The sequence below is a fragment of the Carlito syrichta genome, unplaced genomic scaffold (assembly GCF_000164805.1).
Source record: "Carlito syrichta isolate Samal-C Ts95f unplaced genomic scaffold, Tarsius_syrichta-2.0.1 Scaffold302446, whole genome shotgun sequence".
Taxonomy (NCBI): Eukaryota; Metazoa; Chordata; class Mammalia; order Primates; family Tarsiidae; genus Carlito; species Carlito syrichta.
Window position 1 is genome coordinate 155,762 of NW_007246542.1, and position 17,141 is coordinate 172,902.

At 36.5% G+C, this 17,141-nt stretch overlaps 1 protein-coding gene across 3 annotated transcripts in view; it reads right to left on the reverse strand.

The window, feature by feature from the left end:
- Positions 1 to 926: 926 nt before the first annotated feature.
- CDH11 (cadherin 11) overlaps positions 927 to 17,141 on the reverse strand; it is a 163,882-nt gene continuing 147,667 nt past the window's right edge. For all 3 annotated transcript variants that reach the window (XM_021711664.1, XM_021711665.1, XM_008056680.2), the window contains 2 exons: positions 6,159 to 6,410; positions 927 to 3,779 (listed from right to left, as the gene is read on the reverse strand). In XM_021711664.1, the coding sequence (XP_021567339.1) occupies positions 3,283 to 3,779; positions 6,159 to 6,410 (749 nt within the window). In that variant the 3' untranslated portion in view covers positions 927 to 3,282. The remainder of the gene's footprint in view (positions 3,780 to 6,158; positions 6,411 to 17,141) is intronic.

Consider the following 17,141-nt stretch of genomic DNA (forward strand, 5'->3'; position numbering starts at 1 on the left):
GCTGATGGCAGTACAGAAGCAGAGAGGACTTCTTCACCCTCAATTTACTGAAATGTTTCAGACCTTCATTTAGCCTTATCTTAACCTTCCCAAAAACCCTTCAGGCATATCCCAAAGTTTATATGCTGCTAATCTGTCTTCCACATTGCCTGCCAGATAAATTTGCCACTTTTCTGCTCAGTGATTCCTAACCGCCCAGCTTCCATTCACCCTCACTGTCTTGTAAATGTTTTCATTAAGACATAGCACAATTACTCAGGAACCAATTTCAAATACTCCTGACCTGGTCCCACCTGACACATGGAGCCATACTTTCTAAGCACATGTGTGTATATTTTTAATATGTTCTCCAAGTGACGTAAATAAGTTGCACTCTTGTCTTCCTCATCATGCCTAGGAACCCAGGCCTCTAAGAGATAATTTAGCTAAACCCAAGATCTGCCCAGAGTTGCCACAATTAACCTACCTTCCATTCAGGCTCAACATCTCACCATCCCTTTCCTATTATATATTTTATTTATTTTCTTACCTCAAGCCTGGAGGAGAGAAAATATCCTGTTGCATTGACTAAGGAGATGGGAGAGCATATGGATAAATAAGTTAGTACAAGACAACAAGATAGATATTTTGTTACAGGGTTGAAAGGATTGAAAGGTGTCAAGGAAAGTAGCAAGATTTCATTCTGCATCCTCAAGTAACTAGCATAGGATCTACAAAATAAGATTTTGAGGAATGAATGAATGAATTAATGATGAATAATAAACAATGTCCATCACTTGAGGACCGGAGGAACAGAGCAGCGTTCCTTCTTTTAACTGCATTGGTGTCATAAAGCAGTGATTATCTTATCAAATAAGGAAGGACCACCTAAACTATGATTGTTTTTAAGGAAATATGTTCCAAATGAAAAATGACTCCATTAGTTAGGAAAGACATTTTATTTCCAAGCTTCTAAGAGGGTTCTACAGACAATAAAGGCTTAAAGTTAAAAGAAAAAGAAAGATTAAAATAAAAATTTTTTTTAACTATTGAAAAGTAGACAGCCTTTTAAAAAAAAAAAGATTTAACCTAAAAATGTGAAAATGTAGTTGTCAACTCTAATCCAAATACGTTTCTAGAGAAAAGGATCATCCATGATGACAGGGTTACTTACAGCTGTATACTTGTTTAAACACTAGTCATATTCCTTTTGAGTTATTTCTTCATTTCAAATTCAATGGAAGATCTGTGCAAATCTAGCAAAATATTCTTTGGATTACAAAAACTATATAAAAAATGAACACAACCTGCAATTATGGAAGTATTGAAAATGTGCAATCCTTCATCAAGATGAAAGATTCTAAAGTGACAATGTCCACAGAATTTATTTCTTTGAAGTGTTCAGCACAATTTGATTTAAATGCAAAGCAAAATGGAGGTGAGCACTTCATAAAAAATTCTTTTTGTATGCATGTTGACTGAGTCATAAAAATAGTATGTAACAAGATATTAAGAAATGTTTGGAAGAAACTTTCACAATAAAGTAAGAAAAAAAAGAGAATCTAAAAACTGTCTGTAATCCAAGAGAAAGAATGTGCCCTGTGCTTAGGGGGAAAGAGGGAAAGCACCTGCAGCATAATTTTGTGTGGTCTTTTCCCAAGTATTGCTACGTTTTGACCTTTGGCCCAACTGAACAGATGAAGTGTCCTTTATATAAGTCCCGATTCCCAAGAAACTAGCTGGGGCTGCAGAGAACTATTGACAAACTCATGGATCAAATGTCATTGAACCTCAGAATCCAACATGGTCCCTGCCTGCATTCTGAGCTTATGGCCCCCAGTATATTCTAAACAAAGATTTTGAAATAAATCACCCGTTTTCTTTTTTAAAACTGAAAATGCCACATTATTTTTAAAGAAGTTAAAATTACAAGAGGAAAAATAAGCAGTTTCAACTGTCAGAGTCTTACAATAGTCTGGCAAAGTGCAACATATGAAAAAATAGAATAACATTGGAGACTGGGGCAAACATATTTTTGACTCTTCACTTCCCCAACCCCCAAATGCTCAGTGTGGGGCGTACCTGGAGCATAAGAGTTTCTGATAGTTCCATTCTCTCCTGGATTCATCTGTCATAACCATTAAATTAATGATATACAAGATAAATGCATATTATATAACACATATTGCAAAAGTCATAGACTGAACTAGTTCTTTAGCATCCTTCTTTTTTAGAAGATGTGTGCGAAGAGAAGCCAGGAGGTTAACACCAAAAATGTACAAAGAAACCTTTACATGATGTTACAGAATCTTGTCTGAAACAATATTTGTAAAACATATTCAATTTTAAATAAACAATAAAAGCAGCAGACATACTATAACAGATCATAAATAGGGTTATTAAAAGATCACAATTAAATTAGAAATATAAATGGATCATTAGAAATACTTAATTTTTCAATGTTAAGAATCAAACCCAGAATTAAAAAAGAATCTTTTTTTTATTTCAAAGGTTGCTTCTTATATTGAAGCTCATATTAAAGCAACAGTACAATGTTCATAAAATATAAGTGTGATGCCGTAACATTTTCTTACATGTCAGAATACTGATATTTGTATGTATACTAAAATAAGAACTTTAAAATTGTACAAATAGATACATTAAAAATGACATAGAAATAGGGCGTCTCTCACTGAAACAAGACAGTTATATCTGGCACGTATTAGTTTAAGATGAAAGTAGAAGCAAAAAGATTTACAAGAATCAGCAGTAACAAGATTGATGCTCAAGAGACATAATTGTACATTGTATTGTACATACATTGTATGGGTTTAAGCTGGCTGAATATTATATATTTCAAGTTTAAAAATGCACTACATATAGAGTGTCCATAGTTTAAGGCGAAATTACAGCTCAGAACTGTTGTCCTTTCTAATTTTGTGGAAGCTTCTTTGACAAATTAAAATAGAAGAAAGACTTAGATGTTCATTACACATAAACAATTCCCCTTCATTGTCAGTTCACTGTTAGACTTCTCCTTCACTTAAATATTTTGTATGCCAAGTGGTTTTTCTCTAGTGAAGTTGATAAACAACTTCAATTTTTGCCTTTTTGTGAGAAAAGGTACTTCACAGTATTTACCACTTTGATGTCCTCGCAGTTTTATTAAATGTATCTTTTCTGTAAAACTTTGCTTGTTTTAAATGAGCCTTTCCTTGATTTAAAAAAATACCTGTTTACACATCTTCTAGATTCTTGAGAATGCCAGACACAGTTCTTAAGGCCAAATTTGTATCGTTATTGTTAAGAATCGTCATCAAAAGTGTCTTTGGAACCATACAAGTCTGCTAGTTTCTTAAAACGAGGTCCCCAGTTCTGTAGATAGTCATAGTCCAAGTCTGAATCTGTGGTGGCCGACTCTAAGGAGCTCAGGGACCCGGCCACCGAGCCCCTGCCTTCATAACCATAGATTTGGATGGAGTCATAGGGAGGGGCAGTGGGGTCATTGTCTGCCTCCTGTATTCTTGTGTTGATGAAGTCATCCACATCCACGCTGTTGGGTGCTGGCCGGAGCCCAGGTCTAGGCATGTACTGATACTCAGGTTTTATGTCTTTGCGAGGGATAAATCCATTGATACCATCAGGATTCTGGAGGGTGGCGATATCAAAGGCTTCAGTGTCTTCCTCTCCACCTCCTTCATCATCATAGGTAATGATGTTCTCACGGACATCTTCTTCTTCAAAGACAATGAGTGGTTCTTTCTTTTGCCTTCTTAGGGTCACAAACAATACAACGATGACTACAGGAAAAGAAAAAGAAAGTAAGCATGGGTTAAGTCCAGGATTTCTGGATTCTTTTCCAAGAGGAAATTTGCCTACCATAAACCTCGGCGTACAAATGGTTCAGAATTGGAACCAGCATAAGAAAATAGAGTTTAATCAAAGGTGTGTAAAACTGATCTCCACCTGGCTCTTCCTCTGCAAATGTTGCCATGAAAACAGGACATTCAACAACTTGCAGATTGGGATATTTTGAACTTTTAACAAATGAATCCAGATACCATTTAGAAGTCACCTTTCTTAGAACTAGAAGGATTCTAAATATGCTGCTCTGCAATCTCTTAAAAGTGGGCCAATGTCAATTTCTCTTTGCAAAAGGATGTAGCTACCTTTCCAAGATTTAAGAATGAGGACATTCACAGACCTCAGGACCTACCTTCTTATAGGAGGTGATGACTAGCTCCTGCTAAGGTCTGAGGAATAGTGTTGACCTTACCCTATTTCAATAAGAAACCTTATTATAAGTGTGGCTTGACTCTCTAGCTCATGGTACAGAGAAGGAACGTTTATAAAAACTCCCAGGAGACAAAATAATCTATTATCTGAACACAGGAAAATAGCATCCGCTGAAATCCCAAATGAAACAATTTCATTTCTTCCCTGGAAGAGGGGATTCCATTAAGCTGGGGCAACCTAGGAGGTTGAGCAGAGTCATTTATAAGAGAAGCTTATCCACTGCTTCATTCTTTATTGATTCCCCCTGCTCTCCTAAGAGGCTTCAACAATATTCCATTAGAAGACTTCCACACACTCAGCAGACCAAGGAAAATGTGACTGAATTTGGCAAGTGGAATGAGTGCTCCTCTTGGCCCACCATTGCCCTGAGATGCAGAGATGAGGGATTGCACTTGCCCTGGACTTCATGATATTCCCAGAGTTCTGTGCCATACTCTTGGCAGTACCTTTGCCCACACAGACCACCTTTTTTCAATTTCCTTGCTTGGCTGAGTCTTTCTTATTTTTCATTATGGAAACATTTCCTGGCATCCCATTCTAACACCAGACAGGGCTATTGGTATCTGCTCTGTGCACTTATCTTTCTTCATGGAAACCTGTCCTGGCAACCCATTCTAACACCAGACAGGGTTATTGGTAACTGTTCTGTGCACCCACCTAGTCTTGTTAATGCTGTCATTGTAGCATTGATCACATGGCTTACACGTCTGTCTCTGCCACTATTAATTATTCAGAAATTTTCATATTTTTTCATTTGTTTGTAATATGCATCCATTCCAGCCCCCTTTCCCAGCTAGAAAACCCCACATACAATCTAACATGTATGTCACGTCCTCTGACCATCTCAGGCAATGTTAGGTACTTTCTACTCTATGTCCCACCATCTTCTGTTCATGTCCCCATCATAATGATAACCGTCTGCCTCTGTTTAGCTGTTCATGGATACTTTCCTTGACAGATGGTGAACTTATTGAATACAGAGAAATTTTGCAAAAATGTTCTTTTTATTTCTCAGAGGACCAAACAGAGGGCCTGGCACCCAGATAATACTCAACAACTGTTGAACTGAACTCATTGGCTCTTTCCAGTGGAATTAGGCTCTATTAATCCATTCAATGTAGAGGTAAATATCATGGGAAAAGCATAGGTTTGGTATCAGACATACATGAGTCTGAATCCTGATTTTTCCATTCACTAGATCTGAAACATTGAGACAAACAGAATCTTCCTGAGGCCCAGCAATAGTAGATGTTATTAACATCAACACATTGCTGTTACTATACAGTAAACCACAGGTGGGACAGAATTGCACAAGAGGGGCACCTAATTCAGTCGATGGGTGCAGAAACAGCTTCCCAGGGATCCCCATAAGCTGAGACATGTGTACAGATATTACATATGGTAACTAGCAAAGGGATTAAGGTCCTGCTTCTTCTTTCTTTTATGTCCCAAGTTTGTCATATGCTGTCTTTTATCTCAGGATCACTTTTTCTGAGCTTTCTGTTCCTAGCCCTTCTTCTTCCTTGGGAGGCAAAACCCTTGCTCATATATCAGGTATCTGCCCAAATTTCTCTTCTGCTAAATCTTCTCTGATGCCCCACCAGGCCCCAAATGACCTCTGTTATACAGTCTTTTGATGCCAGGCAACTTGCTTTATATGACCTTCCACTATAAGTGCTTGTTCGATTATCTGCTACCACACTACACCGTTAACTGCAAGAGAGTAGTCATTCCCTTCTTCTTGTTTTGCACAGTAAATTTCCTTTTTCTTGTTTTACACGGTAGGCATAGTACACAGCATGGTCCAGGTATTTGAGAAACCATGTTTCAGGGATAGGCATCCTGTGAGGCCCTTTCTGCAGGTGACAGGGGAGATCTCTTACCCAGAAGAATGACGATGCAGGCGAGGATGGCGATCAGTGCCCCTGTGCTCAGGCCAGCGTTCAGAATGTAGGCCTCTGCGTTGCAGGAGAGCAACGCCCCATTCACGTCGCACCCGCAGACTTTGATGGTAAGAGTATTAGTACTACTCATGGGCGGTATTCCACCATCGCTAATCACTATGGGCAGAAGGTATAAGTCCTGCTTCTGTCGACTAAACCCTCCACGTCGGGCATACACACCGGCAGTATTATCTGTGGGAAAGAAGGAAGACAGATGTTCACTCCTATCAAGATCTTTCTAATCACAGTGGCTCTCAGGTATACAGATTTGAGAACCCTCTGATCATCACAAAGGTTACCAACCAATATCTCTTTTACTTGTTCTTTCATCTGTGCATCTAAAGAAGCCACAGTTATATGGCATGGTAGGATCGTAGGCTATTATTTCTGCATTTTGGAAGAAAGCTCCGAAATTGTTTCGTATTTGGTAGACACTACCTTCATTGGCAAGCTAAACATACTATTTTCTGCTTGAATGTTGCCCTTCACCAAATATCACAAGAAAACATGAGCGTCAGCTATATACTTTATGTTAGCATAGGAAATAATTAAATATTCAAGTGAGTGTGAGAAGAAACAAAACAAAACAAAGCTTATTTTTTATATTTGCACTTTCCTACTTCATGACAAGCATTTGGCCAAATTTTGTTCATTTGTGTTTTTAATTCCTTCCAAGTCTACCTTCAAATCTTGCACAAACTATGGATTCATCCACTCATGAATCCCAAAGGAAAGTATTTTCTTTAAAGGGAGGAAATATTTTATAAATCTTGCAACAGATGTATGGTTTATTTGAAACTCAAACACCACCAGCCACTCAGTTAAACATATCACTCCTCCTGCTTAAACACATCACTCCTCTTTCTGCACAGTGGATCACCAGATATTTCCCTAATCTAGAATTCACTTTGCCTTCCAGGCTCACATTCTGTGCCTTCCCACATGACCCAATTCAGCCTGACATGAAGAATTAACTTCAGTCTCCCAAGCACACCACACTCTTCCCAGTGTCTGGCCTTTTTACTGATTATTCTGTTGCCCCCCTAAAGCCATTCTTTTTAACATAAAAGTTGAACTTCTCAAACCTCAAAACTGAATTTAAAAGTCATCTCTCCAGGGAGGCCTTCTTAGACCTCTCCCATCATCTCCTGTGTGACCCATTGCACTGTATACTCTTACAGAAATATGTATTCCACTCTTCTGTCATGATTTGTTGACATAACCACTTTGACCTCAATGAGACTGTGAACTTCTTGAGAATAGGGGATTTTATCTGATTCATCTCAGTTTCTCTAGGGCCAGACACACAGCAGACATTCAACAAATATTTGTTGAACAAATGGCATAAGAGTGTTCTGGGAAGGGTTTAATCAACATTCCAGATGTTGGCTTTCCTGTATTTCTCAATCTTTTGTAACCTCTGCCCCCCAAAATACTTCCTCATCATGTTTTCTCTGCCAGCTCCAGATATTTTTCCAGGATATATTTTCTAGTTAGAAAACACATTATTATAAAACAGGTAGAAATTTTTAATATGCTCCATCAAATTATACACACACACACACACACACACACACACACACACACACACACACACACACATACACAATGATTCTCTGGTATGAATCAGTAATTTATAGCAATATGAATGTTATGACCAACGACATGACCCAATAGCTTGTGAGTTTTAAATAGGTTTACAGTACCATGAATTAGTTAGTGTAGTAGGAAAAATATCACAGAGTCTCAAAATTAAATTGATGTATTTTAGGCTAAATAAAACATATAATCTTCCTTTAGCATCTGTAGGGAATTTGTTCCAGGACACTCCATGAATATCATAATCCATGGATGCTCAAGTTCCTTATATAAAATGGCATATTATTTGCATACTGCCTACACATATATTTGCATATTCCTTAAATAATTCCTAGATTACTTGTAATATCTAATACAAATAGTTGTTATACTGTATTTTTAAATTTACATTTTTTAATTTTTTTTCTAAATATTTTTGATCTTTATTTGCTTGAACCTGTGACTATGGAGGGAATTTATTTATTTATTTATTTATTTATTTATTTATTGTGAGTTGGAGTCTCACTCTGTCGCCCAGACTGGAGTGCAGTGGCCGGGACCGCAGCCTCGACCTGCTGGGCTCCGGCGATCCTTCCGCCTCAGCCTTACAAGTAGCTGGAACTACAGGCGCGTGCTACCAAACCCAGCTAATTTTTTTTGATTTATTGTAGAGATGAGGTCTCACCAAGTTGCCTAGGTGGGTCTCGAACCCACGGGCTCAGGCAATTCACTCACCTCAGTCTCCCAAGGCGCAAGATTACAGGCTGAGTCACCGAGCCTGGCTATGGAGGGAATTTTTATTTTCTGGGAATGAATATTAGATAGATAGATAGATAGATAGATAGATAGATAGATAGATAGATAGATAGATAGATAGATAGATTCAGTCTCATTTAGGGATGTGTGGATATCCTAAGGACTGCAGAAGGTAAAGTGTGTATATTCACTGGCTTTGGCAGGCCTTCTAATGACAGATTCTCTGTCCCTCACTGCCAACATCTCAATCAAAACAAAGCAAGATAGCTAGCCCTCATGTCTGTAATTTTCTGAATTTTGTATGATTGGCATATATTGCTCTTATCATTGGAGTAAAATCATACATAATATAGCAAAAAGTGGAAAAATAAAAGTAAACCAGTCAAATAAAATGGTAAGAGAAAATTCCATCACCTCATTGTTATTTCTTGTCTTAGGCTATACTATTGCTCCATACTTGGTTAGCAATTACAAAAATACACACTTCTATAATAAACTATTTCAAAACATGCTAGTTCTTCTTATAAAGTGTTTAGTATTCAAATAAAATTCTCACTAATTAAGAGTTATAATATCCGCCTCATTTTAATTATCTGACATTTCACTAGTATCATCATGAATAAAAATGAATGTTAAACACTTAACAAAAAAAGAAAATTAGTCAAATTGTTTGGTCAAATATAATCTCTGATATGGGTAAAATTCCCAGTAGATCACGTACTTGGTTCATCTATCAAGCCCACTCTGTTAACCAATGGTGTCATTGTTGGACAGTACGGAAACACAGTGGTTTTGTTTTTATAATCTCGTGGAAGCCATAATTTAAAATCTATTCTTCAATGTGCCATCCAAGCAAGATAGTACCTCCAGATCACAGCAGGCTGACTTACACATAAAGGAAATTGAAATTCAAACACTAATGGAAAACAAGGATCTGAGCATGACACCAGCATGTGAATTCAAGATGTTTCATACTCTGAACAGCTGAGTTCTCTCAGACAAGCAGAAACCATTTCATAAAAGCTCGTTAAAGGACCCAGATGACTGAACTGTTTACAATCTCTGAGTGATAGATCAGTAGAATCTCAAGAACTTTTTAAACATTTCTTCTAACAAAATATACTATACATATGGATTTTGAAATTGGTTCAAGAAATAGGAAAGAAATAGACTAAAGCTCTCGTTGGGGGCATATATTAATTAAGTGCTTTAGAATGGGTAACTTTTCCCATCTAGAGTCTCATTTGTTCATCTTCAAAATGAGGACACCAAGTGATAGCAAATATGCCTCATGGGGCTGTTGTTATTAGAAGTAAATAAAGCAATAAAAACCTGTGGTTATCGCCTGTGCTGTGCTTCCAGAAGGTCAGAGAAGTTTTCTAATAGACAGTTAGGACACCCAGTATTGAGTTCCTCCAGGGCTGGTTAGCTGCTCAAGGTAAACATAGTGTACAGGAGATATGTCTAAAAGCTTTGGCTTGGCACTTAGTAGTCTATGTTTCTTGCATCAACAAAATATTCCCCCTTTAGATCCAAGTTCCCCCTTTAGATCCCAGCACTAATGAGAGTAGGAACTTTCTTTCAGGAGAGGCAGTTCTGAGGATTCAGTATTATGGCCTTTCTTGTGATCCATTCTGTGATCAGTGATCAAAAATAGCCACTGTGATCAGGAACTGCATTTTAAAAATCTCATATTCTCATCTATAAAACTAATAATTTTAGGTTAAATTTGATTTCACTCATAAAGCTACTTAGTGCAGTACCAGTCTGTTGGAGATTCTCAGTAAATATTAATTCTTTTCTGGAAGCTCTCCTTTTTGAGCAGCAGACTAATGAGGAAGAGAAACTTATTGGCAAAGAGAGGAAAGTGAATTCTTGGAAATGTCATCATAGCTTTAAATACAACTGCTTACACAGAAGGGCTCACCAGGCAAAGGTAAGAAAATTGCTTATAATCTTCAGTCTAGGCAATGTATTTCCCATGATAAGAAAATGTTTTCCAAGCACCTCGTTTTTTATCTTGACTGAAATAGTCTCATCCCTGGCCACAGACATGTAACCAGTTTCATGTTTTCTTCATGCTTAGGCCCAAACTTGCAAATGGGACCATTAATGACTAGCATATGCCATGCACAATTGTAATGTTTTTAGTAATGGAGAAACAAATTCAGGTTTCAAATTTTTAGTCTACAACCTGGACTCCTAATCACATGCTGTTCTTACCTGTAAACTTTTGTCATTACACTAACAAAATATAACAGTTCCTGATAATGATGGTCTCCATGGCATCAGTTTGGAAATGCAAATGTATGGGTTATAATGATGATGTAGCCCAATGGAGGGATACATAAGACTGACATCAGAAGAGAAGATTATGATGGAGAAACTGTTCTTGATAAATAAACTGGACTGGGTGCCAACCTTGCATTAGGCAAAAAGAAAATTTGGAAGCAAATTCAAGAGGACAATACACAGGCATGGCTTCTACATGTTGAGCATTTAAAACGAGGCAGCACCAAAACAAAGGACCAGGATCTTTTGCTCTCACCATGATAGAAGGAAAGAGGCTTGACCTTGGGTGACAGAATTAGTCACTCAGCAGTTTCCCTAAAGCTCTTTAGATGCTCTTTCTTGCCAGTCCTTTTCCTGTGTCCATCTTGCTTCTGAAGCTAAAGAGTCTGCTTTGCCTGATCAGAAACATTTCAGCCTATGAAGAAAGGCCACTGAATTCTTCAGTCTGGGTCTCCTCTCTGGAGACTGTTGGAAGACAGAGAATGTAGGCCACGACTTGCTCCCAGGGAGATATTTTGTTCACTGCTGACCCAAATCTACCTACTTTACACTTCTGTTCAAATTTCAGCAGCAAAGTATATCTATCACATAAAAAAACACTTTCACATACTTGAAAACGGGGAGTCATTCAGTCACTAGCAAATAATCATTATCTGATTACTTTCCTTTGGGCCCACTCCATTTCCCTGGAAATGTGGAACAGTTGTCAGGATAATGGAAAAATATATTTAAATACATGCACATACACTTGAATATGCACATATGTGAAATTTATGTGTAATACCAGCCCAAAAGTTTTAGTGGAGTTTTAAGCTTTAATAATTTCAGAAGTAAAGATAGTATATATCATGAAGGACACCATTTGAGCATTTAATTATTTAAAATTTGTATACTTACTTAAATTTGTGATTTAAAAAATAAATGTAAGTTTTGACGGCATTCAATGTTTGCCATCTCTAATCCGAGGGGCTGAAATAAGAGAAATTTCATATAAAAATTATAAAAGTTTGTAGCATACCTAATTCTGATTTACTAATGCTTAAAGATACATTTAATAGCCTGTGTGTGTAACTTTGAGTCATTTCCTTTCTGGACACCCCACAAACTGTCAATCTACCTATGGCCACTATATATATTGCTCATATCACGGTCCATGCTGACAGAATATCTGTATTCCCCACCAGATAGTAACCTCCTTGAGGGCAGGAACCTTGTCCTGCTCAGCTTTTTATTTATCTTAGTACATTTAGGCATTTGGCAGGGCTGTATGTGTCGTATGTGTATGGATAGCTGAATTACATTCCCTTCAATGCATCTCATATCAGTCTGTCTGGCTTTTCCTTACAGTCAGATTTTACTGACTCATCAGCTCACAGTTAATTTCTAGTTTCCATCATCTCCCACTCCTCACTCTTGAATCCAACCTGGCCAATGATTCCTGTATCTATGTTGTGGATTTTGCTTCTGTTAAATATCTTCCCCTCATTATATTATTATTTTCCTATTATTATTATTTAGATTGAGTCAGATTCAGCTAAGCAACATTGACTGAGTGCTATTTTGGGCAAACACTGTTGTTACTTTCACACACCTTTTCCCAACAAATTCTTCAAATTATGTGCCAAGAGTATAATGATCCTTATTTTGTAGAAAAGGAAATTGAGAAACAGAGGGAAGCAATTCTCACAAGAACAGGGGAAATACAAACAGAACCAAAATTCAAACTCCTCTAGGTTTCACTGATGTTTTTATTAGCGCACAGCTGGCCTTGGAATAGTGACATCTTTGCATGCCAATTAGGCAAGTTTCCTTTTATCAAATTTCCCCAACAGTGTTGATTAATTAGATGAACTCCATCATAACCTATAGCTAGAGCCAAAAAGTCTCAGGTTCTAGATAAAAGAACAGCTCTTAGAAACCTAGGAAATTTGTGGCAGATATATCCGCAAAGAATCAAGGGTACTCATTTAATAGTTCTGTTCACATAGCATTTCCAGAAACACAAACACACACACACCCCCACACCCCTCTCCACACATATGCTCTTCAAAACCAAACAATTTGCAAGTAGAACAAAGAAATTTAATACTTTTGGAATAAAGAAAACATCATAGTAAGGTAAATTCTTTAAGAAATTAGCCTTAAAATACTAATGAAAAAAAATTGTTTGACCCAAGACTCTGATGGCTGATGTCTCCCAAGTGAATCAAGAAGCTACACACTACTGAGGAAGGGGTGATCATGTTTTTTCAATTAATGCCTTTCATACTGAAGGATCTGCAAAATAAAAAGTATAATAACAAATAATATTGTAGAAATAATAATGTGCATGTGTGAAATTCTAGCATGTATATATGAAATATCTAAGGATACAGTTTGTTGACATTAATAGATTTTTTTCATTGTTATATTTTAACACAATTCTTACAATAAACTTTCTCTCCATTTATGTCTTGTTGGTAGAGTATACATAGAGAAAATAACATACTGCCCACGTATTTGTTAGTTTAAGACAAAGAAAACTACCAAGAAACTTAGTGGGATTTAGACACTTAGAGTCTTTAAGTGAGTTAGTTAAATCAGTGACCACAGGAATCCTTGAAAGAATTCACCTCAGAATGATCCACCAAGATTTCTTTCTTTTTTTTATTGAGTTTGTGAGGCAGTGGGTTCTCATATAAACTGCGTGGGACAAACTGCAGCAATGAATTTCAGGCAGAAAAGAAACATAATTATTTACACAAGTGAAAATGGCAGGCCATTAAAAGACATCTGCCATTTTGATCTGCCAACACAGCATCTTCCATATTGGAACAATTAAGGGGGAAAAATACATCCCACAGAAATCTGTTTGGTTATCTTTAAACTATGAAAGTGAAAAATCAAAACCATATTTGGATGCTATTTAGTGCTGCTCATAAAAAAATGTCCTTAGTTTAGAAAAAACAAAGAAAGAAAAAGAAAGACAGACAGAAAGGCATTTATTTGCCAATTGGTCTAATCTGGGTGAATCTGTCTTGGTTTCCTTACTAAAGTAGTCTTGATTTCCATGCAAATATTTTGTTGTTGTCATTTATTTACATGTTTATTTACTTTTTGTTTTTTTAAAAGCAATGCCAACTCAGCCCTGAATATATCAGAGCTCATTTGATATGCAACTTGGCTCACCTTTAATGATAGTTTATTTACAAAAAAAAAACATTTTTATTTTCTGCTCATCCCTCCCCAAATACATTTTAAGGTCACCTCATCCTGGCCTCTGACCCTAGGTGTCCAGTATAATTCTGTGGAAAAATAAATAAATGATGGAAGAAGAGAGTGATGAAGCATTGACTTCATCAGAATTCTCTAACATCAAAAGATGTCATTTTCAGCTTGAAGCTTACCTCAGAACATAGTTATTTTTATTCATAATAATAACTAATGTCTAAAGAATATTGCATGTTATAGAGTGTTTTGTTATCACTTTTAAACCATTCGTTTAGGCAATTCACTTTTCTTAAGAGTTAGTATACTACTCTCACAGAGTTCATATTATAGAGGGAGACAGAAAAATGTGTGGTTAGAATGCAGAATGATAAGAAAAATAATCAAGATTAGTGCTATGTTCCTGGAACAAAGAGGAAGAAGCAGCTGAGATGGCCTGAGATGTCTGGCACGGCTTCATTCAAGAGACAAACTTATGTACAATGAGACTTGAAGGAGATGGAAGAAGTATGAGAACATTCCATGTAGATGAACATGTGTGAGCATAACATATTTGAAAATTAGACATGGTTTGAAGTTCTGAATCCTAAGGTTTAAGGCATCAAGAGAAAAGAGATGGTAGAGGAAAAGTGTTCAAGGAGTAGATCACAGAATGTCTTGCTCACTAAACTATGAAGTTTCAGTTGAATCCATGGAAAATGGAAAGCAAGAGAAGAACTCCAAGAAGAGGCAAAGAGAAATCGTCAGGTCTGTTTATCAGTGAGGTCTGTGTGAAGTGGGGGCAAGGCTAGAGTCAGATAGTCCTATTTGGAGACCACTAAGTAGTCACAACTCCTCTATAGGCAATTCACTGATGATCATTATCAAAATTAGCTATTCTTTTACTATGTAACTCGCTTTGTTCCATCTGCTTTTGGGAACTCCTTTACATTAGGGACTATTTCTTATTCACTGATGAAGCTTCACTCTTTGGACACTCCCTGGCACTTAGTACATGAGAACAACTCATTTTTCCATGATTATGGAAGGTTAGAAAAAAGAGAATGTCATAGGGAAACTAAGAAATACCTAGTTATTGATGAAAGCCACAAAGACACTAAAGGTGGAAGAAACATCAAGGATGGAAATGGTCAAATGAAATAGACAAGGTGCTTCATGGTGGCTAAAGGGCTGCTCTTTCAAATGGTTGTGTTAAAAATTCTGAGCATTTTGTTGTCATAAAAGTCACTGATTAAAAGTTTTTTTCACACTGTTCAAGTGAAAAACAGTGTCCTAAAAGTCACCTAATCCTATAATCAGATAAACCTGCAATCTTAGTTGAGACAGTCAATTGCAAGCATGTAGCCCTGAGGTTCTGGGATTCCAGAATGTATTCAAATTGTTCTGTCAGTTTTTGATATTTCAGTACCTTCATGTTTCAAACTATTCCTGAAGTAAGAGTGGTGTAATAATTGACAATATCATAAATAAAGTAGTAATAGGATTAATTGCATGTCACATGTTCAAATATTAATATCGAAAGTGTTCCCCTTTTAGAGATTGAAAGAAAACTAAACAATGTCTAAGCCTTGCTCTTTTTAAATATTTTATTAAATAATTATTGTTTGGATCAAAAAGTTCAGAAATTAAAACTATGAGGTTAAAATTGGGATTTTTTATTTAATTACTTTATCAAGTCATTAGGTAAAAAGATAAAATACAAAAAAACTGTGATAAAAACAATAATGGAAAGAAAATTTGTGAATAGATCAAACTTGTTAATAAAATTTGTGAATAGAAAGACAACTAGTGAAACTCTAGAACTAATATCCCTACTAAAATAACAAGTAAATCAAGAATGGTCATTATTGCTATTATATAGCACATATTGTAAGACTATAAATCTATGCAATTAGACAAAAATCTTTTTAAGATGAAAGAACTTGTCATTAATTTTGATGTAGTTATCTCTCTTAAAAAACCAAGAAATATCAGCTAAGAAGTTATATCTCTTTAGAATGTCTAATAATAAATATACTAACTAAAATAAATTTATACTAAAAATAGTCACTTATAAAATAAAATTAGGCTTTATTCAGTTCCGTCTGGTATGTAAGAAGCTTGGAATTCACCACTCCATCCAAAAAACAAATAAAAAACTAAATGGATTAAAAAATGTGGTACATATACACGATGGAATACTACGCAGCCATAAAAAAGAACAAAATCATGAATTTTGCAGCAACCTGGATGGAACTAGAGTCTATAATACTGAGTGACCTCTCACAGAAACAAAGATCCAAGTATCACATGTTCTCACTCATATAATGGACCTTGAACATCCAATGTAATACTATAAGAAAATGACTGACGGTACTGGGAAACTATGGGGGGGGAGGGGGATGGGATAAACAGTAGCAAACATCTGTCTGGGGATGGGGAAACACCTCTCATCAACGTAATTGTACACCTAACCCTTAACTGTACCCCACAAAATCACAATTAAAAATATTGATTAAAAAAACAAAACAAAACAAAACAAAAAAACCTAAATAAACTAAAAGATCAACAACTCTTCTTCAAAGAAAGAAATGAGTTCACAGGGCTGCCCCCAAAACTTGAGAGACAGACAGGTGGATACAGAGAATACAATTCACTGGAACAGAAACCTGCGAGCAAAAAGTTCCACAGGAGCCAATGCAAAAGTAGGAAAGCCTGAATTGCAATTGAAGAACTGATGGAGGTTCAGTTTGGATAAGTTAAAAACTCCAGGAGATCCTAGTTATACTCTCTCCTTCATACCCTCAACACACTTTTGTGAATTTTACCTCTAGGAGTTTTACTTGGTTCTCACAATGACTATCAGAGAAATATCTTTTCATGCTGTCAGCAGAGGGAGCAAAAAATAAAATAAAATATTTTGAAATACACTAGCACATTCTGTTCTTCTTTATGAGGTCTGCCCTCAAAAAAATTTTTAAACAAAGCCAATCTGCTGGTGTTTTATCAGAGGCTAATTAACCTGAGGAAAGGGAAATATCCAATTCCAGCCTTTTCCAGTCATCCTGTCTCATCAAAAGGGGGGTGGGAAGCACTTGTGATTGTCGCAGT